Source organism: Sinocyclocheilus grahami, unplaced genomic scaffold, assembly GCF_001515645.1.
Source record: "Sinocyclocheilus grahami isolate Dianchi unplaced genomic scaffold, SAMN03320097.WGS_v1.1 scaffold164.1, whole genome shotgun sequence".
NCBI lineage: Eukaryota > Metazoa > Chordata > Actinopteri > Cypriniformes > Cyprinidae > Sinocyclocheilus > Sinocyclocheilus grahami.
The window spans coordinates 858,385-881,710 of record NW_015505343.1 but is presented as its reverse complement, the minus strand read 5'-3'; the positions used below and the strand labels follow the sequence as shown (position 1 = coordinate 881,710).

Sequence of the window (23,326 nt, the reverse complement as noted above, 5' to 3'; positions counted from 1 at the left end):
TTCAAATAAGTGATGATATTTTGTTTCCCATTTATTGATTGAAAGCTCTACTGTCCCCATGTTGAGAGAAATCGGGAGTAAGATGCTACTTTAGTTCTAGAATAAATGTGAACGTGCATTAATTCATCTCACTCACTCACAAAAAAATAAAAATCTGATTTAGTTTTCCTCACAATTAATCAAAACAGTTCAAAGCAACTCAGAATAGGACTCAAAGATGCAATAATTAAATATGTTAAATAATACAAATATCATTTTTGTATTTAATCCCATTTTATTAAAGGGGTCATATGATGCTTTTGCTTTCTCTTTGGAGTGTTACAAGCTGTGCATAGATAAGATCCCTGAAGCTGCAAAGACTAAAGTCTCAAAACCAAAGAGATATTCTTTATCAAAGTTAAGACTCTGCCACGCCCCCCTAAAACGGCTCGTTCTAACACGCCCCCACATATCTACATCACTATGTGGAAATATTAGCATAATGCGCCCAAATGTGCACGCAAAGAAAGAAGGCGTGGTTTCAGTAACCGCAGTTAGTGTTGAAGCAGCATGTCAGGGAGACGCTGTGTGTTTCTAGGCGAAAGCAAAAGCACTTTATTTGGCTTTCCGGAAGTAGATGCATTTAGGAATCTTTAAGATTACTTACAACAGAACAGCAATGCATTTTATGGACGACCGTTTCGTGAACCTAGGAGAGGAGGTAATTCTGACTTTGCTATGACAATCTGGCGCTTCTGAATCAGCTACTGTTTTGTTATTAGTTTAAGTATTTGCTATTGACTGTTCAAATGCACAGTTTTGCGCATCGTGTGTGTGTGTGTGCGAGCGAGGGAGAGAGAGAGAGAGAGAGAGAGAGAGACAGCGTCACATCACAGTGGAGTCAGCTGTCTTAACCGTGGCCTGTGTACTGCACACATACCAGCTTCATCACTGTGTCTGTCACAGGACTCTGTTCCCCTTTTGGGCTTTACATTTATTTTGAAAGATGAAGCACGCGATTATGGTAAGGGGCGTTACATTTCCGACGAGTGCTTGCGGTGTTCGGCCAATCACAATGCACTGGGTCAGCTGGCCAATCAGAGCAGACTGCGCTTGTCGGAAGGAGGGACTTTGTAGAAAACGAAGCGTTTGAGAGAGGCGGGGCATAGAGGACCTACAATAATGTACAGTATTTGAACATTAAAGCATGTCAACATATTCTGTTACACCAAATACACAAAATAATGATCTTTAAAAAAGCATCATATGACCCCTTTAACCAATTTGCTGCTGACCTTCAGTGATCCAATTCAACCATACTAATAAGCAAAAATTACACACGATAAACTAACATTTCTTCTTCTTTTTTTATTGCTGAAGAGTGGAACTTTCTTCTTCTGCGTTCTGCTGTACAGACGTGAATTTACATTTCCTTCAGCCTGAGGCTTTTGCTGAGAAAGGGCTTTCACATTTGCCAAAAATAGAACTTTTTTATGTTAAAAGCAAACAAGCAAGCCCAGCCCAGATTTAAAAAGTAACGTAAAAGTATTGTAACGCATTACTTTTGATAAAAAGTAACTAAGTAACGTAATTAGTTACTTTTTTAGGAAGTAATGCAATATTGTAATGCATTACTTTTAAAAGTAACTTTCCCCAACACTGGATAAGAGTATGTTCACTTGAAACATTGTCACGCGAGTCTCCTCGTTCTTGCCCCCAAAAGCTCGCGCTCTAGTACCTCAGCACTTATTATTGTTGTATAACCTCAAACTGGGGTAAAACTAACCCTTTCTTTCTTTCTGTCAACACAATGTACGTAATACGCTACACTTTTTCAGAGTTATAACAGAGTTTTGTCTTATCTGAGGTAATTACTGACAGAATATGCGCACAATTTCATATAGACTTTGGACCAAAATAGTCTCTGATTAACCAATAATAGCTTATTTTGGTCACAGATCAGTGACTGTGTTGGTTCGACCAAATTAACCCTCATCATTTTATTTTCAGAATGAGTGGGACACAGTCTTTGCTTTTCCTCAATCTTCCGGAGCTGAGGAACTTATGTTGTGCAAATCTATTCTTCTTGAACAGTTATACGATGAACCAGAACAAACAAGTGAAAACCTGCAGGTGAAAAGACAAATATAATGTGTGCTGGTTATAAAACTGTAGTTTTGGTTTTTCACATATTGATTAGATTCGTGATTGATCTAGACATTTCATCTAATAGGCTTTGAGATGAAAGGCACATAAAGTGCGATTAGACCCTTGTTGTCCTTGTTGTTAGACCCTTATATGTTGAAGCTTGACTTTATGTAGCTACCCTTTGACCCATACTCGATTTTTAACTGCTTGAAACACTGGTTAAACTGTTTATTTCTTTTGGAGATTTTATGGCTTTTTCTTATACTTTTATGAATATGCATGTTTAGACACACAAATGTGATTTGGAAAGGCTGTACAAAAACATGCTTGGTTCTCATGCAATTCACCAAAAAGCACTTAAAAGAAAAAAAGAGAGAGAGAAAAGAAAAGAAAGAACCAGACATAAAAAAGCAAAGGCCTTATATCTTAAGTGCAAATAGGGATAAATACTATACTAATAGAGATACATTTCTATTTGCAAAAAAAAAAAAGGTACTATTTAAGTACAAGTACACTGTGTTTTACGTAGTTGTAGTTTTGTGCACCTCAGTGTGCAAATAGTCACTACAAGTAGGCATAATAAAAAATCAAGGGCATTTTTAACAAATATATTGGGGTCAAATTCCCCTATCACAAAGGAAATATTTTTTAACATAATAGGAATTCATAATTTATTACTTTTATATTTTATAACTCTTACATACAAGCTGCAATAGGTTTTATGTATTTTTCATAAATACATATGACTCTTTAGTGTTTTTCATATTGTTGATTTTTTTTTTTAGGCGAATGGAAACTAATGGGGTCAGTTTTACCCCCAACACAAAAAAAGGTACTCAGATTTTTTTAACACAACAGCAGGGTTAATTATATAAAACATTACACTACTGCTTCAGCCTGTGAGACCAGCTGAACAGACCATGTGGCTGTTCTCTAAAAAAAATCTAGAATATTTAATTATCTTGACCTCTGAAGTGTGAAAGGCTTTTCCGTCTGTCTTTCAGGGAGCTTGTTCTCTTGCATTTAGACATTGTTGCTTCTCCTGTGTTGGGCCATTTTGGGGGGCATCACTGTTATTATGACTGTAAGTATGATATATTTTGTGATATTTGCCAGCTTTAAATTGAAAAAAAAAATTTTTTTTAATATAATTAATAATTGTCCTGTGACGTTAGATAGGAAAACCAGCCTGCTTTATATCTCACAATTCATGCTCAAAAGTGCAAGATAAAAAAGTAAATGTGACATAAAACAATGATATATTTTGTGATATTTGCCAGCTTTAAATTGAAAAAAAAATTTTTTTTTAATATAATTAATAATTGTCCTGTGACGTTAGATAGGAAAACCAGCCTGCTTTATATCTCACAATTCATGCTCAAAAGTGCAAGATAAAAAAGTAAATGTGACATAAAACATTTTTTTTAATTCAATGGCTGAAAGAGATGATAAACTTAAAATTCAGAGAAAAAGTCAGAATTGCTGGAAAAAAGACTGAATTGCACGATAAAAAGTCAGAAGTAAATTGTTATCCCATGGCAGAAACAAGCTTCCATAGATTCACAAAGCACGCAGAAATAAGGCTGAAGAAATATTTATTTTCATTACACCTAGCAGCCATAATTCTTTGTGTCTCTCAGTTGTATTCCTACGTACAGACAGGTCCTAAAAGGCAAGTGCTCTTGCTCATAAAATTGTTTTCAATAAAATGTAGCATAATTATATTTAATGATGATTTGAATTAGCTCCAAAATCGATTACCTAAAAAAAAGTCCATGTCACGCAAAACATTTATGATTTATATTGCTTTTCCTGTGAAAACATGTTATTGTTCTTCTTTTTCCCTCAGTGTTCGTGATATGTGCATCACCTTGCGTGCATGTGCACCTGTCAGAGAAGTTTGTGCTGTTGCATATGCGTGACTTTTCATCTGAGGGTGCATGTGTGTCTGCGTGTCAGCACAGCTCGTGCAAAGGCATGTCAAAAGCAAATGCAAAATATTTGAGGCACATTCCACACACTCTGTCATCTCCTTTCCTTCACAACAAATGTTGTGAATGTGCTGTCAGACTTCAGTGGGTGCACTGGTGAATAATTGACTATGTTGTGCTTATGTAACTTTCATGGCTTTTGTACGTGTGTAGCCAAAAGGAGAAAGGCGACATGCATTTGTATCAATGAAAAGACTGAATGAAGTTTTGTGTGTTTCACCAGATCACTAGCGTTGGTCAGTGTTTGATTTACAGTGGCCTAAACGTGCTATTTTTGTTTAACTGTCCATTCTGATTTTCTTTGTTCCCTGCACTTGGTCTTAAGATTGCATTTTACAAGAGCGGTATCATCCAGGCTTTTGCACAGAAACATGGTCTAGAGGTTAGTTTAAAGAAAAAGAATCTGTCTTGTTTGTCCAGAAAAATGTCTCAAATATCCATTGCTCCATGAGTTCAGTCTGACCATATTATATTTGACTGGCCTGAATTTTGTCTCCACTGCATCAAAACATACACTACAGTTCAAAAGCCTGGGATCAGTAAGATTTTTTTTACGTTTTTGAATGTCTCCTTCAAAAGACGTCCCTGCATTTGCTTGATCAAAAATACAGTAAAAACAATAATATTGTGAAATACTATTATTATTAAAAATAATTGTTTCCTGTGTGAATATATTGTAAAACTTAATTTATTAATGTGATGCAAAGCTACATTTTCAGCATCATTACTGTAGTCTTAATGTTACATTATCCTTCAGAAATCATTTTAATATGCTGATTTGCTGAAGATACATTTCATATTATTGTCCTCAGTCAAACAGGTGAATACAAATACAGCTGCTTAATATTTATGTGGAAGCTGTGATATTTAAATGTTCAAATGATCAGCATTTATTGGGAATGCATATATATATATATATATATATGAGCAGATGATGTCAAATTCTACAGTAGATAAATAATTCTTTAAAATATTGAACAGTTATAAATGACTGCAGAATTGAATGAATTAAAAAAAAAAAGTTCAGTCTGAGGTTGCATTACAAAACATTAGACCTGTATCTGATTTAGGACCACAAAAGCACGAATTGGCCACATTTGCCTGCTGTGTGAACATAGCATTTGTGCTCTTTCTTTTTGCCTTGTAGCCCAACCATTCTGCAGAAGTGTTTGTCTTATTCTGTGACTGCTAGACTGGCCCCTAAATGGAACAAAGCAGGACAATATCTAATAGCACGTGAGGGGCAATATCCCAGAGCCAGTATACTTACAAAAGTACTTACAAACATTTCCATGTAAAAAAAAAATCAAGCTGAATTTTGCCTGTGCATGGTAAAGGCAATAGCAATTCACAATTATTGCTCACTGAATGTGAAGGCAGTCATTCACTAGTGTAGGCTGAGAGTAAAGTTCACTTTGTGGCTGATTTAGCTGGTGTGTAATCTTAACTGTCGCTTCACCTTGAGCCTTCTTAATAGTACAGGCATGAGTAATTCATGTAGTCTAAGACTGGATGATCCTTTCATCTTTACTGAGCTAATATTTGGTTTGCCTTGGCTCAAGGTCAGCAAGTGTCAGCTCAGCTTAGTTTAATGGAAATGAGCACACACATCAAGTTTTGGAGTTCAACAGTGTTGTCATGAATTATCACTCTGCCAGTTTAACACACCAAAATTACAGTTACAATTATTAATTAAAGTAATGGTAATTAATCGGGAAAAATCAAAAGTCAATTAGAAGGTCGTTCACTTTTGTTTCTCATCCAAGATTGATTGGGTATTTAAAAAAATTCTGCATAAAATGTGTGTAATAAAATGTTCGCATGATAAGATAATCAGACAGTTTGATGGCCTTGTGTTGGAGGCCGTGCCTTGAAAACGTGTGTTGTGCCGTCCTTGAGCTCAGTTAAAGCTGCGTTCATGGCTCTTAGAAGTATTTGGAGTTTTTCCTTCTTTCCCAGAAAAAGATTTCCTCAGTGACTGTGGAAAACGCAATGCGGTTGGTAGGTGGGAAGCATCTGTATACTTTGGCACGAGACGCTGCCGTTTGTATTCGCATTGTTAGACTGGGATTTCTCTTGATCGCAGGCAAGGAGTGACTAAGGTGGTTGAGTACTTGTATAGATACACATTTAAATGTATTTCTACTAGTGAAAACAATATCGTTTGTGCTGTTTTGCTCACTGTTAGCACATTATGTACTTATTTTGCTTTATCCGAGAATCATTTGTTTTTTCGAAGTCACATATTAAGCCACAGTTTATCACGTTGCGTTCTACCCTAAAGCCTAGATGACTTTCACAGTTCACTCAGTAACTGATGATGACACAGACAGATGTTTATAATAATGCATTTCTACTTCCTGCATAGCTATGATACATAGAGCATAATATTTGCATAAAATCATTTGGTATGTAGTTATTTGAACAAATAGCTGTATTATTGAAATAATAATTGACATAAATGAGACCAGTTATTCACAGTAAGACTATCAGATTGCAATATTTCTTGTTCTTGTTCCTGTGTGTGGTGTTAATTTATGCTCATCTGTCTTCTGCCAGATACAGGATTTTGATATTCCTGCTCCTGTGGTGAAAAACTTCCTCCACACTAATGATGCTGTGCTGGATACAGTCATGCCAAATAACTGGTGCCATGTTCTGCCAAGGTATGTGTTTGTGTGTATGTGTGCATGTGTGCATGTGTGAATAGACTGCTTTATACCGTGTTGTTACGTTTTTACAACAGACACTTTCTAAAGCTGTACTGTTGCTCCACTGGGCATCATGGAGGGAAAAGGTCCTAATCTCCTTTGTTGTCAGTGTCAGATTTAGACAAATTAATCAATATTTTTCCTTCATTGTTTTCTCTCTCTCTCTCTCTCTCTCTCTGTGTGTGAAGGTCAGCAAGTGTCAGCTCAGCTTAGTTTAATGGAAATGAGCACACACATCAAGTTTTGGAGTTCAACAGTGTTGTCATGAATTATCACTCTGCCAGTTTAACACACCAAAATTACAGTTACAATTATTAATTAAAGTAATGGTAATTAATCGGGAAAAATCAAAAGTCAATTAGAAGGTCGTTCACTTTTGTTTCTCATCCAAGATTGATTGGGTATTTTAAAAAATTCTGCATAAAATGTGTGTAATAAAATGTTCGCATGATAAGATAATCAGACAGTTTGATGGCCTTGTGTTGGAGGCCGTGCCTTGAAAACGTGTGTTGTGCCGTCCTTGAGCTCAGTTAAAGCTGCGTTCATGGCTCTTAGAAGTATTTGGAGTTTTTCCTTCTTTCCCAGAAAAAGATTTCCTCAGTGACTGTGGAAAACGCAATGCGGTTGGTAGGTGGGAAGCATCTGTATACTTTGGCACGAGACGCTGCCGTTTGTATTCGCATTGTTAGACTGGGATTTCTCTTGATCGCAGGCAAGGAGTGACTAAGGTGGTTGAGTACTTGTATAGATACACATTTAAATGTATTTCTACTAGTGAAAACAATATCGTTTGTGCTGTTTTGCTCACTGTTAGCACATTATGTACTTATTTTGCTTTATCCGAGAATCATTTGTTTTTTCGAAGTCACATATTAAGCCACAGTTTATCACGTTGCGTTCTACCCTAAAGCCTAGATGACTTTCACAGTTCACTCAGTAACTGATGATGACACAGACAGATGTTTATAATAATGCATTTCTACTTCCTGCATAGCTATGATACATAGAGCATAATATTTGCATAAAATCATTTGGTATGTAGTTATTTGAACAAATAGCTGTATTATTGAAATAATAATTGACATAAATGAGACCAGTTATTCACAGTAAGACTATCAGATTGCAATATTTCTTGTTCTTGTTCCTGTGTGTGGTGTTAATTTATGCTCATCTGTCTTCTGCCAGATACAGGATTTTGATATTCCTGCTCCTGTGGTGAAAAACTTCCTCCACACTAATGATGCTGTGCTGGATACAGTCATGCCAAATAACTGGTGCCATGTTCTGCCAAGGTATGTGTTTGTGTGTATGTGTGCATGTGTGCATGTGTGAATAGACTGCTTTATACCGTGTTGTTACGTTTTTACAACAGACACTTTCTAAAGCTGTACTGTTGCTCCACTGGGCATCATGGAGGGAAAAGGTCCTAATCTCCTTTGTTGTCAGTGTCAGATTTAGACAAATTAATCAATATTTTTCCTTCATTGTTTTCTCTCTCTCTCTCTCTCTCTCTGTGTGTGTGTGTGTGTGAACAGTATGAAGAAAGACCAAATCATTAGCATCAGTCGCAGGATTCCACAGCAAAGCCCATTCCAATCTTACATGGAGTTTCAAAAGCACTGGAACAACATGGTAAACACTACAGAAAATAATAGTGCACACCTCTCCTCAATAAGCCCCATAATTTGTTTCATGTTTGTAGATGTTCGCATGATAAGATAATCAGACAGTTTGATGGCCTTGTGTTGGAGGCCGTGCCTTGAAAACGTGTGTTGTGCCATCCTTGAGCTCAGTTAAAGCTGCGTTCATGGCTCTTAGAAGTATTTGGAGTTTTCCCTTCTTTCCCAGAAAAAGATTTCCTCAGTGACTCTGGAAAACGTAATGCATGTGAAGCACCTTTATTTTTAAGAGTGTAGTGTTCAGACTTTGTGCCAAAGTTTAAAGGAATATTTCACCCAAAAATGAAAATTTGCTAAAAAAATCAAATAAAATGTTCTCACCCGCAGGCCATCCAAGATGTAGATGAGTATGTTTCAGCAGATTTTGAGAAATTTAGCATTAGATCACTTGCTCACCAGTGGATCCTCTGCAGTGAATGGGTGCCGTCAGAATGAGTCCGAACAGCTGATAAAAACATCACAATAATCCACAAGTAATCCACACTCCAGTCCATTAATTAACGTACTGTATTGTGAAACCAAAAGCTGTGTTTTTGTCATTCATACATCAAGGTGTTTTCAATAAAATGTTTCTCTTCATGACCAAAATATGAGTCCATAATCCATAATTATGCTTCCTTAAGTGAAAAAGTCCATCTCCTGTTGTCCTCTCACATCAAAATCCTCACACATATTTGTTTAGAGCTGTTTTTGCTTGTAAATAGTGCTTGATTTGTGCAGATTTGATTCAGACAGGAAGAGCTTTTCTCAGGAGAAGCAATATTATGAAAATCAGTTTGAAGTTAAAATGTCTTGATTGATTTGTTTATTCCGAACACACAGCTTTTCACTTGACAAGACATTCATTTTCAGACTGGAGTCATGTGGGTTACTTGTGAGTTATTGTGATCGTTATGCATCATAATTACAGTTTTTTACGATTGCTTACACACTAAAATTAAACTTTTCCAACAATTAGCAAAACCTTACACTCAAGGAGCAAAACACAAGGCTAGATTTGCACAACTGTAAGCACATTGTCAGCTTCACACTATTTGCAAAACACTAAACACACTTGTATACATCAGACACAGAAGTATATCATGATGTCACTTCCTTGCAATTACAAAGCACGGACTGTCAAATTACCACACCTATGAGCCAATCTGTTATACACAGCCATCAGGTGCACAAACACATGATTGCTAAATTGTAGACACACCAATCAGGTTTAAGCACTATAAAAATGCAGCAGGTAGATTCACCTGCCTTCAACCAAAATGGAAGGAGTCAGAAGAAGAGTGTGGGTGAGAGGTGGAGGAAGAGGAAGAGGAAGTGGAAGAGGAAGACCTGAAGCAGGAGGAGAACGTGCACAAAGAAGAAGAGGACCAAACTTATCAAATGACATTTGTGCAACACTTGTGGACCATGTTGTTAACCACGGATTGACGCTGGACTGAGAGTTCAGCCAAATCTTAGCAGATATACAGTGGCATCTGGACTGTCATAAGGACTTTTCATAAGGACTTTTCGGAAGGGAAACCGGTAAAAGAAGGTTTGTTACAGTAATCAGCCGCTTATTGTATGCACCATATCAGCACTTGTGATACCCCTTCCTGTGACATTGTACAGTAAGTTACATGTATTATTCTCTACATAGGATTGAAGGTCGGGGACGACAAGGAGGAAGGGGGCCCATATTCACGCTAGAACAAGAGAGAGAGATAATAAACATGGTTTTGGCCAATAATGCTATCAGGCTCCGAGAACTACAAGCAAACATTATCGGTGACCATGCCGTTTTCAATAATGTCCATCAGGTCTCTCAGTCAACACTGGCACGCATCCTGAAAAGACATCAGGTTCAAATGAAACCACTTTATCGAGTGCCTTTTGAGCGGAATTCAGAGAGGGTCAAACGGCTGCGGCATGAGTATGTGGAGGTTTGTATTGTTCACTTTAGCACTGTGATGTTGCATACTCCACACATGCCTTTTTTTTTATGTTGACTGACCGTAATATATTAGACCTATCCTGAACTACACAATGTCGTCTTTCACTGTATTTCAGAGTTTTGCAGATGGATGCTGAGGAAATCCTGCATGAATTCATATACTGTATATTGATGAGGCAGGGTTCAACCTCACAAAAGCAAGGAGAGGCAGAAATGTCATTGGCCACAGGGCTATAATCAATGTCCCAGGGCAACGTGGGGGTAACATCACCCTTTGCGCTGCCATTTCACAGCATGGGGTTCTCCTCCGTCATACCAAAATGGGCCCTTACAACACACCTCACATTCTCGCGTTTTTGGACCGATTGCACCACATCGTCACAGCAGGTAATGAAATGCACCAGATACAATACACTGTCACCTGGGACAATGTGTCATTCCACCGCTCCGCTTTGGTCCAGAACTGATTTCAACACCATCCACAGTTGACAGTACTATACCTTCCACCATACTCTCCGTTTCTAAACCCTATCGAAGAGTTTTTCTCTGCATGGAAGGTTTACGATCTCCAGCCCCAGGCTCAGGTACCCCTCATTCAGGCCGTGGAGGACGCCTGTGACCAAGACGACGCCGCAGCTGTGCAAGGATGGATTCGACATTCAAGACGGTTCTTCCCGCGTTGTCTTGCTAATGAGGATATTGCTTGTGATGTTGATGAAATTCTCTGGCCAGATCCAGCTAGGCGAAGAGATAATGTATAGTATGTTTGCTGTAGTATTTTCTGTACAATGTTGTTGCTGAGCTAACAGTGTTATGCACACTACTGTAGTAGCATGACAACTGGGACATGTTTTGTTGTGATTCTCCATGTTGACTGATTTGTGTATATGGAGAGAAATCAATGATATTTTCGTCAGGCTGCAGCATTGGTCTTGTGTCGTGTTTGGTGAACTATTGTATAGTTGCACTCTGTGTACTTCCCTTACAGTACTCTAATCACTGAGAATTAGACTTGCTAAAAGTGTTTTAGGTTAGCAACAGCAGTGTGTAACTGGTTCAAAAAGATTAAAGTCATATGAAATGTGTTTCGTATGTTAACAAAATATTGTTTTTATAAAGTTGTGTATAGTTTTGACAAATTTTGCAAATGATCTGAAGTGTTGTGCTACTTTAGTATATGGTTGTGTTAATTGTGTGTAGTGTTTTGACAAACCGGGCCCGGTTTTCAAAATTGTGCTTAAGCAATCGTAAAAAACTGTCCTCTCCAACAAATTCAGAACAGTTCTCACTGCATTATTAAATTAGAGCAAACAATTTACCGATCATTAGAGAGTTTCAGGATTTTTTATTTATTCACAGGGCTGCACTCAAATAAAACCACATGGCTTGACAGTTAATGGTGTCTCAGTGTCTGACACAGCTTTTGTTGCTGTAAATTGACTGTCATTCTGGAAGTGTTGCACTCTCTTGCCAGTCTGTTAATGTGTTTGTGTGTGTGTTTTCAGCACTCTGATCCACTTCTGTTTGGTTTAGAGGTCACTATGTAACCTTTGACTCCAGACTCAGTCGTGGGGCTTGGCTTTATCAAACAAAATTTGTATGTATGTGCAGACATGCACGACTACCCATTTATATTGTATATACACCATCTGTTTAAACCTAAATCACATCCAAATATTTAGTTTGAAAGTGCTAGCTTGCTTACAAATATACACAGACAAATGCAATATAATCTGCCCATTAAAAAAATAATTTGCTAAACTGTATAAATGTTCCTGTCTCTCTGTAACTTTCTGTCTTGCTTTTCTGTCTGTCTCTTTAACTGTCTCTCTTTCTGGTTTTAGTATGGATATCAGCTGTCCTCAGTAAGCGAAGAGGAAGTCGTCTACTGCAGTGTGTACTTTAAACCAATAGGTGACAAGCTGTTCACGTATCCTTTAGTAAAGGTTTTAGTTAATGATCCCTTCCCTGTCAATAAGATATTGATTTCAGCTATTTATAGCACAACATTTGCTCTCAGTAAAATGGTACAGTCTTGTCCAAAACACCAGTTTATGATCTTCTTGTGCTACATTTACAGCATCACACTTTTAATTTTACATCAATCTGAAATTGTTTTTCAGACATAAATTCTACTGATGGATTACATATGGATTGTGAAAAGTAGTACAGCAGACTGTTTTGACTGACATTCATGCAACATGATAATGACACCTAGTGGACATGAGATGGGTTGTACTGTTCAGAACTGGCATCACATACTGAGCTACAGCATGTACACTGAACACTGCCAACATGTGAAACAGTTTGCATTATGCAACATTTCAAGCATTAGTATGATACATTGTTGCCACGTGATCTTATTACATTGCAGCTTAGTTTAATGGAAATTATCTTCTCAATGGTTGCATGGTTATTTTAAATATTTAATCAAATTTTGGGAAAATCCTGATGGCAATACAATTAAATGATGAATCAAGAATCAGATGTTAGAAATGATTTCTTCTGGTTGCTACATAAATAGAAAGCCAAGTGCTTTAAAAAAAAAGCATTTATTTAATCAAAGATACAGTAAAAATAGTAATATTGTGAAATGTTATTCCAATTTAAAATAACTGTTTTCTATGTTAATCTATTTTAAAGTGTAATTTATTCCTGTGGTGTAAATGTGTATTTTTTATCATCATTACTCCAGTCTTCTGTGTAACAAGATCTTTCAGAAATCATTCTGATATGCTGATCTGTTGCTCAGGAAACTTCTTTAACTGCTTTAGCTGCTAACATTTTTTTTGCGGTATTATTGAATAGAAAAAGAAAACCATTTATTAGAATTAGACAATTTTGTAACATTTTAATTGTCATTACTGTCACTTTTTATCAATTTATTGAATCTTTGCTGAGTGAAAATATTTCTTTCTTTCATTCAAAAAAAAAGCAAACTTTTAAACAATACTGTACATAAAGAAAATCTGCATATTATACTCAGTATACAAGCTGTATGCTGAAGTACCAATCAGAGCAGCCTTCATCTGTGTTTCGTCCCAGAACTCTGGGAATTCAACACTATTCCCAAACATGTTTCTCATTATTAATATTACATAACACCCATTTTCACACTTGTGCTAGATCTCTGCTCATAATGAATCAGGTCTGCACTTACATTACACATTGCGGGGACAGATGAAAGATTATAAACAAACCATACGTTTTTAATCATGCCGTGTTTGGATCTAGTTTATTTATAACTGCATTGTTTTTGTTTTTTTTCTATGTTGGCAATACATATCCTTGACTTCCTGCTCAGATATCCATTGTGCTGCATCCGCACTCAGCAGGTACAGTGCTATCCCAGAGTGGACCAGCAGGGGGTACTGGGAGCCATCGTATCAGATCTGCAGGCCGGATTGGAGAGTGCGTGCGGTTTTTCAGTGCGGATGACCTGCAAGCCTTGCTACTACAGCAATGAACTGAACAGACCAGACACTCAGGTACTGCACACACACACACACACACACACACACACACACACACGTGTCCATAAACACAAACATGCTGTCACTCAGCTTACTCTCCTGCTGATAGCAATAAAGTAGCAATCAACTGGATTTGACATCAAGTACTGCACTCTGCTGCTTAGTATTACTTCTGACATTGCCCAATTTGTTATGAATATGCTCATCTGCAGCACAGATGCAACTGGATATGTTGCTTTATGGATGCATGTTCCAAAACTATTGAGATGCATGTGTTATCCAGATTTGAAAAACAAGCGGATTATGCAGACAGTAGAAATCCCTTTTTAAATGAAATTAGAAACATGTTTTGCAGACATTAAATACTTTTGGAAAGCCGTCATGTCGACTGGTGTGGCATGCTATTCTCAATATAAAACAAATAATTTGATACCGCATGATATGTTTTTTCTTAATTATTATATGCAGCTTTTATGGCATGGTTAAAAAAAAGACCAGTTGCAGACATGTTGGAGCAATTTCATATTTTATAAATAAAAGTAAAATATTTAAAATTATTAAAATATTAATGGTCGTTTCTTAACTATTATGCATGCAGCTTTGATGGCTTGATTTAATTTATTTGTCATACCACAATTAGAATTGAGTAAAAATGTTTAAAATGTCGTGATTAAATCTGGCGAATAAATTAAAAGAAATGGTGATCAGTTACAGGCAGATGATATGCACATTCTCCTTTACAATCTATGTTGGAGAAATTCCATATTTTATAAATAAAAAAGAGATTACTTACAGTAGATTACTTCTTTGAGACAAAAGTAAAATAAAATAAATATGATAAAGCCTTTTTCATTAAAAGCTGATTGTCTATACACTCTAAAAAATGCTGGGTTGTTTCAACCCAATGTTGGGTCAAATATGGACTAACCCAACTGTTGGGTTAAAAAGCTAATTTAAAAATGTAACCAAAATTTAACCCAACAGTTGGGTTAGTCCATATTTGACCCAACATTGGGTTGAAACAACCCAGCATTTTTTAGAGTGTAGCCACACTTTTGGAGTTCATTTCTTACATACAGTACATTTAAATCTTCATTTATAACTAAAATTATTTTGTAAAGCTAATTTTCGTAATTATGCATGCAGCCTTGATGGCCTGATTTAGAATCTAGTAAATGTGATTAATTATGGTGAATAAATTAAAAGAAATCTTGGCCAGTTTCAGACAGATGCTCAGCATGTTCCCTTTTACTCCCATATAAATCTGAAATGTTGATGCTGATTGAAGTCCTTGGACACGTAATACATCAACCTCCCACGTAAGTGATCAAAAGAGACAGCATCTCAAAGCACTTCATGCACATGCAATGCTTATTAATGACTGCAGCTTCATACCAAACAGCAATATTTAGTCAAAGACGTGGCCTTGAGGGTGGTGCACATACTCTGAGGGGATGCACAGTGGTGTATCAGTGACCCAGATCAGGCTTATGTCATTTCCTCGTCACATTCCCCCTCTTCTTTACAAAAGATAACATTTGTGAACAAATAAACAGAGATCAAAAACTCACCCAAGTTATTTGATCTAGTTTTTGAGGACACATCGCCCGCTTTAGCTATAATATCATTGCATTGATTATTGTATCCAATGCTTTTTATATTGTTTTCTTTGTCTTAAAGATCAATACTGGCACAGAGGAAGCCTTCATTAATCTCGTAGACTGTAATGAGTGATAATGGCAACATTAGGCAGCAATGATTAACTGACTGGTTAATTGATGTACAAAAGCATACTAGTGCCAGCATCATTATCAACATACATGTTCAGCACAAATAATTGTTTAAGTAAGAGGAACCTTACAGATTTCGCAATCGAGAAAGTATTTTCTTGAGAAAGAGAAAGCTCACAGATGTGGCGGCAGAGTCAGTCTAATATAACAGAATGTTTTGGGGTCATTAACAATAAGTGTTGCCAGGCATGTTGGAGCAATTCTATATTTTATCAGTAAAATTAAATATTGACAATTATTTAAATATTAATTGAGTAGTTCTTTTAGGCAAAGTAAAACATTTGACTTAAAAATAATACTATAATTTGAAACAAAATCTTTAAAAATAATGCACAATGCCATAATTTTACAGATGATTTATTACATAAAATACATGTATCATTTTGTAGTTAAAATGATCTGAAATATTTATAAATTATATCACATTTTATATATGTAATGTCAATTTTGGCTTAAGTTTTACGTTTTGATCAATGTCATTTTGGAGTAATCATAATTTAAGAAATTTCATGAAAGTTTAACGGTAAATTTAACTTAAGTGAACCTTTAAAAGTTTATTTTTGTAGACATCAGCGCAGAATCAACCAAACTTGCGCACTTACATAGGAACTTTTGCACAGGAAATATTTCCCTGTTCACAAACTCCTCTTTCCTTGCATTTATAGTGTTTTGAACCCCTGCCTGCAAACGTGACAAGAGAAAACAGCAGCAGAGCTGTACTGAACCAGCTTCCCAGCAGCTGCCCACGGAATGCAGCGCAACACCGCTCCAGTCAGTGTGACTCAACTGGAAAACAGACTGAAAAGAAAAAGAGATCCAGTTTGGATTCGTCTGTTGACCAGAAAGACTGGACGTCCTCCAACTTGGCAACTCAGTCCTCTTCATCTCCCACTAATGTTCATTTTACTCACATCCAGTCACAATCTGCACTTCCGAGACCAAAGCTTGTGCCAATCTTCAAAAACAAATCCCACACCCACCATGGGAACGTGACTGAGATGCATGCAGCAGGGGCCGGAAGAGCAGAAGCTGACAGCAGTTTTAAGGCCTCTGTCATCTACTTGTCTGTCATCGTCTTCCAAACCCCACTGCTCCACACCACCAGCCTTTTCTAACCAGTTCTCCAGGCCTCCAGCCCCGGAGCGGATGAATTTACCTTTTTCTAAGTGTAAGGCCAACAGCGGAGTCAATGCGATTATCCCTACTCTGCCTTTAGTACTACAGATGCAGTCCCACATCATGCCTGAGATCCCCAGCAATAGAGGAGTAAGTAAGCTGGGCATTTTATTGATTTACTCACTTGATTTTAGTAATCAAAAGGCATGTCCAGTAATTTGAAATTATTAAGTGTGTACCATTTGTGACCCTGCAGCACAAAAGCAGTCTTAAGTCGCTGGGGTATATTTGTAGCAATAGCCAACAATACATTGTATGGGTCACAATGATCGATATTTCTTTTATGCCAAAAATCATTAGGATATTAAGTAAATATCATGTTTCATAAAGATATTTCGTAAATTTCCTACCGTAAATATATCAAAACTTCATTTTTGATTAGTAATGTGCATTGCTAAGGACTTCATTTGGACAACTTTAAAGATGATTTCTCAATATTATATATATTTTTTGCACCCTCAGATTCCAGATTTTTATATAGTTGTATCTCAGCCAAATATTGTCCTATCCTTTAAAAAAAACACCAGTGGAATTTCACAAAATTTACCCTTATGACTGGTTTTGTGGTCCAGGGTCACATTTAACAATTACCTGATGTTTTATTAATAAGGTTGATAAGGTTTTAATAAGGAGCATGATCAGATAATCAACCAATTCAGCACAGGTGGAGCTCATTTAGTTAATCATCTTAACTAGCACGATACATATGCCCTAACCCTAACCCTAATACAGCCAACTCCCCTCTGTCCCATGACAGTTTTCCGGCATTCCTCCTCTGCCCCAACTCCTCACTCTTAAACTATTCTCATTCCATACTAGGGACTGGGAGAGTTCTCGGAATATTTTTTGCACCCTCAGATTCCAGATTTTTATATAGTTGTATCTCAGCCAAATATTGTCCTATCCTTTAAAAAAAACACCAGTGGAATTTCACAAAATTTACCCTTATGACTGGTTTTGTGGTCCAGGGTCACATTTAACAATTACCTGATGTTTTATTAATAAGGTTGATAAGGTTTTAATAAGGAGCATGATCAGATAATCAACCAATTCAGCACAGGTGGAGCTCATTTAGTTAATCATCTTAACTAGCACGATACATATGCCCTAACCCTAACCCTAATACAGCCAACTCCCCTCTGTCCCATGACAGTTTTCCCGGCATTCCTCCTCTGCCCCAACTCCTCACTCTTAAACTATTCTCATTCCATACTAGGGACTGGGAGAGTTCTCGGGTTTCGGACTATATTCCGGGCTCGGAACCCTCCCTCAGGACAGCACGCCAAATATGCTTACTATTTGCTCAATCCGATTATAAGTAAGTGCGAACTTGTGAACGTTTATTAAAAGTTTAACTAAAATTATATTTTTAGATGCCCAATGAAACATGTTTTATCTTTTCTCCAATTCCATTATGTTTTCCCAAATTCTGTGATTTATCAGTTTATTACCAAAATGGTGGTAATCAAATGAAGACATAAAACATTATATAAAAAATAAATAAAAATTATGCAATTCCTTTTATTTTTTTAGCAAACAAAGTGCTGCACAACAGAGGTTTACAGTTAAAATTAAAACATGGAGGATAAATTGTGTGGTTATTCCTTAAAAAGAAATTATTTAAAAATATATGCTTGCTTATGTGTGTACCAGACAAAACTGTGGTTCTTATTAGACATACACAGAGACATGCAGAACATGCAGACTTCATATTTAAATAGTTTAGTTCATTTATTTAACAGGGACAATGCACAACACAAGTGTTGTGCCAGAGTTAGCTTTAAAGCTAATTTGCATCTGCAGTCCCTGGGCAGGAAGTTGTTACAAAATTACAATATTCCGTCACAAACAATACATACAATATCACATCACACTCCATAAAATTTAAAAAATCAGGTCAGTGATCACATATTTGGCTTTCCTTAAGCCATACATTAAGCGTAGTTTTAAAAATACTAAATATTGTACACTCTCTAATATAAACAGGTATTAAATTCCATCTTTCTGCTTCTCTAACTGTCCAAAGACAGTTTTCTTATATTTAATCGAACAATCAAATAGTCTTTTTGCATTTTAATATTCACAGACACTTTGACGTTATACAGTAAATTCCTTTTTTATGACCAGATTCCTTGATTCTGCATCGCAGAAATCATAGGGCCCTAATTTCTAAGCAGTTAAACTTACAAAAACAGAGCTCTTAGCAAATGCATGGCACGTTTTGCACAGGCAAGCACCACTTACATTTTATAACTTGGAAAATGTCAAAATTTAGTTTGCAGATTGCTGTATTTCTCATGGGATAGTGGGGCACTGATTTAGCAAGACTAGGCAAATTAATCGGTGCAGTTTCCTGAAAATAATTGATGAACCTTCATGAATGATTCAATCTGGTGTAATGTTTCTAATGGCTCATGTCTCGACATCTTTCAGGGAGACACGTTTGAGTCTAAACGAAAGAGGCTCAAACAGAGTGTGCAGGATGTGGAAGTATATGCAACGAGCAATCAGGTACTTTCGGTATATTACTTACAGTCTGTTTTTCTATGTGTTTTTTATTTCTTTTTTGACCATTGCACATCTATAAAATGTACCATAGAAATAGTCTTCATTAGAACATGGCGTTATCTTTAACTCAGAAACTTCACAGCTGTAGTTGGAGTGTTGGCGTCGCTGCCATGTTTCACTTTTGCAGGGCAGAACAGTCTGCTATAGTCCAGAGGCCAGCAGTGTGACTGCTCATTGGCACGCATCTTATAAATGAAACCCATTACAAGTCTGGCATGTGTTCATGGTCTTGATTGAATGTCATTAAGAGAGAAGATGAGCTCATATTTTTTCTTTATGATGGAGGCTACTAACAGGTGCAGCCATATATAAACCCATATCAGATCTTTCATTTGTGTGATACGTAATGATGCCATGGCTGGTCCAGGTTATGGGTTACACACAGATATACTACTATTTAAAAGTTTGGGTTCTTTTTAAAAGAAATGTCTACTTTTATGCAAAAAAATGATCCATTGCATTAATTGAAACTGGCAGTAAAGACATTTATAATGTTGCAAAGGATCTCTATTTCAGATAAATGCTGTTGTTCTGAATTTTTCTATCCATCAAAGAACCCTTAAAGTATCATGGTTTCCACAAAAGGAAGCAGCACTAGTGTTTTCAACACTGATAATAATGTTTCTTGAGTGGAAAGTCAGCATATTATACTGATTTCTGAAGATCATGTGACACTGAAGACTGGAGTAATGATGCTGAAAATACAGCTGCGCATCACAGGAATAAAATACTTTATTTTTTATTTTTTACAATATATCAAAACAGAAAACTGAAATTTTCAATTGTATTATTTTACAATATTACTGTATAGTACAACAGCACTAGTGTTTTCAACACTGATAATAATGTTTCTTGAGTGGAAAGTCAGCATATTATACTGATTTCTGAAGATCATGTGACACTGAAGACTGGAGTAATGATGCTGAAAATACAGCTGCGCATCACAGGAATAAATTTCTTTTTTTTTCTTTTTTACAATATATCAAAACAGAAAACTGAAATTTTCAATTGTATTATTTTACAATATTACTGTATAGTACAGTACAACACTGTGTTAACTGTATTTTACTATGTGTACTGTTCGATAAAAAAATTGCAATATTTATTCATCCATTTAATTTCAAGTAATTTGCTGGTCTACACAGATTCTGCACATTTATAAAGAATTGGCAATATGTTTATACAGTTTTGTAAAATTCACAAAAAACTATTATTAGTCTCAACTCTGCCCTTTACATGTTTGTTTATTAAATATTTTGGATAATTTATAATGCTTTCACCAACCAATAAATGTAGCACTTGATGCTCAATTTAGCACATCTGTATAATGTCTACATCCGTTGTGTAGAACATCTGTGCAAACAATGTGTGGGGACATTTTTGCAGATTCTGTCAGTTATTTATTGCTGTTAAAAACGTAAATCAGTTGCATACAAAACTTAGGAAGGTTATTTCTTATTTCTGTTTTCAGCTCGGCAACTCTGCAGGCATGGTTGAAGAGTCGAAGGATCAATGTGCGCTCAAAGGATAAGAAAGAGGAGCTGGTGTCAAAGGTCATGAACAGTGTTGGGCAAGTTACTCTGAAAATGTTATCAAATTACTGATTACTCCTTTTAAAAGTAATCACGTTACTGTTCTGATTACTTTATTTCAAAAGTAATTAGTTACATTACTAGTTACGTTACTTTTTTCTCCATGAAATTTATGAAATCCCAGCATACACGCATTCACAGAACACTGTTATTTTTAACTAAAGCAAGCGGCTGCTGCGTGCATGGTTTGGCAGAATGCCAGCAAAGAGCACTGCATTTGTAATCTCTAAAAGACATCTCAGTTCATCGCAATTTTGTGGGAGTCCCGTGAATCATTTTATTCTCTCGTATCCCGCGCACACACACGAGTCTCTGCACTCGCCTATCAAGTTTTGTCCCGCGCTGCACTCTGTTGCGTCGGGTCTCGTGGGAGCAGGTCTCTAATCCACTGGCACTTGACTCGACAGTGCGTGTGCTACATCCTTTTTACAATCTCTAGATTATAAAACACTGCATTCTGTCAGCAATGTAATGCGGCAGTAACGTATAGAGACCTTGGCTTGTAACTATACTCTAATTACTGATAACGTGTTAAATTACTCCGTTACTAAAAAAGTAATCAAATTACAGTAACGCGTTACTAAGTAGTGCGTTACTGCTCAACACTGGTCATGAAATGTCTGAGTGAAACTTAGGAGTGTTGGGTTTGGTTACTCGCTTAAAAACACACACTATAGAGACTTTGCATACTGAGTTTTTGTTTGTTCCATTGACAAACTCTGTTGACAGTTCAATGCGTTTGCCACAAGTTACACCATATTCGTTGCAAATGACATTTGGTTTCAGACTTTTTTTTCTTTCAAGCAAGACCTTGTAAGCTAAAATCTGTTGTTTAATTGGATCCAGAGTTTGGAAAGAGCTACATATAAAGAAATAAAAAAAGTAACTCATTGGTCATTTGTCTGTCATCAAATTTAACCTGTTACGTTTAGTTAAACCATGCTCTGACTTTAATCAAGACTGTGGAAAAGAACCAGGCGAAAGCATTAACTTTGTCTCAGAAGTTTCTCCTAAAATTCTTTAGAAGTAAAATCGGACACAAATGAGACAATTATTGACATGCAGTAAGAAGAGATGAAAATAGCAGCTCAGGAATTTAATGACAAAATAGAGGGAGTTTATCTTGAAATCTCTTCTTTTGATTGCATATACATTAGTATTTTGTTGAAATCTCATGAAAATGATAAAAGATCTAGATGAGCCATGTGAGATTACTGCAGATTTTTTGTGACAGGATAAAAATGCAATTTTTAATTTTGCTTCTAGCCTGTTTTCTCCGTGATCTTGCCTGACATACACGATTTCAGTTGGCAATAATGAACGCCGGCTCTGCAGAAAACAGTAATGCAAGGTGACTTCCCTCAACCCTAATGACACCACAGACTCCAAAGAAGAGTCAGAGTAGAGTCAGAGGCTCTTGACTGAGATGGAAATCAGGCCCAGCCACTTTGATGGCTAATGATAGGGGCCAAATTACGCCGCTTTCTGTATCTTAAAAGAGCAAGATCGTTCTTGTCTCTACTGCCCTTTATACTGACAGCGCTTAATGACCCATACACATCTGACTTGAAAAGCTTTGCAGTAAGTAGGAGGTCATGCAGAAGCAAGAATGCACTTCTGCGGGGCAAATATTGTCAGGCTTGAAAAAGTGCCGTGCATTTTGCACATCAAAGATTTGAATGTGAAACAGACTTGCTACCCACCACAGGGTGACTGTTATTCATTACCACAACGGCTTCTAATATCAGCACGTTTAATTGACGTATGGCTTGTTTATGGCGGCGTACAGGGGTTAGTTGATTTATCAACTCTTGGTTTAAGTCTTCAACCTCACGTCACAGATAAAGAAAAATGCTCCTTGAAAATGTTTCCCACACTTTGCAGAATCAGGCCTTTTTTTGGTCTGCATCAGCACATGCAGCAATTGATAGATGATATGTTTGATAAATTGCAATCGGTGGTGGTATCTAAATCAGTCTGTCATATTTCATCTCAGAGACAATACATATATTCATATGCGGTTGCTCTTCTGTTATTTGCTGTTCATTTACTGACATCAGAGCACCCTTGAATGCACTTTTGTTAAGGTGCCAGTCGCCACAAGGCACGGTAAAAATTCCCACTCCTGCGTGCTGGTTCATGCTCTCATCTCACAGTACAGGCCTCAGGACTCCTCCACCGCTCTGATTTAGACTGTTTACCTGAGTTCTGGCCTGCCAGACTATACTTACAACCAGATTAATATACAGAGTCAAGGTGTCTGCTGCTGTAATTTATGAGCTTTTA

The 23,326-nt window shown here is 36.7% G+C and overlaps 1 protein-coding gene across 1 annotated transcript; it reads left to right on the top strand.

Annotated features, from left to right (window-relative positions):
- The first annotated feature begins 1,990 nt into the window (after positions 1-1,990).
- Positions 1,991-21,915, top strand: cunh18orf63 (chromosome unknown C18orf63 homolog). Its single transcript, XM_071582399.1, is given in 16 exon segments — positions 1,991-2,112; positions 3,132-3,186; positions 3,188-3,211; positions 4,444-4,523; positions 5,266-5,354; positions 6,078-6,119; positions 7,071-7,090; positions 7,949-8,121; positions 8,365-8,461; positions 12,286-12,371; positions 13,746-13,929; positions 16,370-16,693; positions 16,731-16,970; positions 19,314-19,414; positions 20,920-21,001; positions 21,649-21,915. Coding segments are annotated over 16 exon segments (1,746 nt in total). The 3' UTR covers positions 21,676-21,915.
- The last annotated feature ends 1,411 nt before the right edge of the window (positions 21,916-23,326 follow it).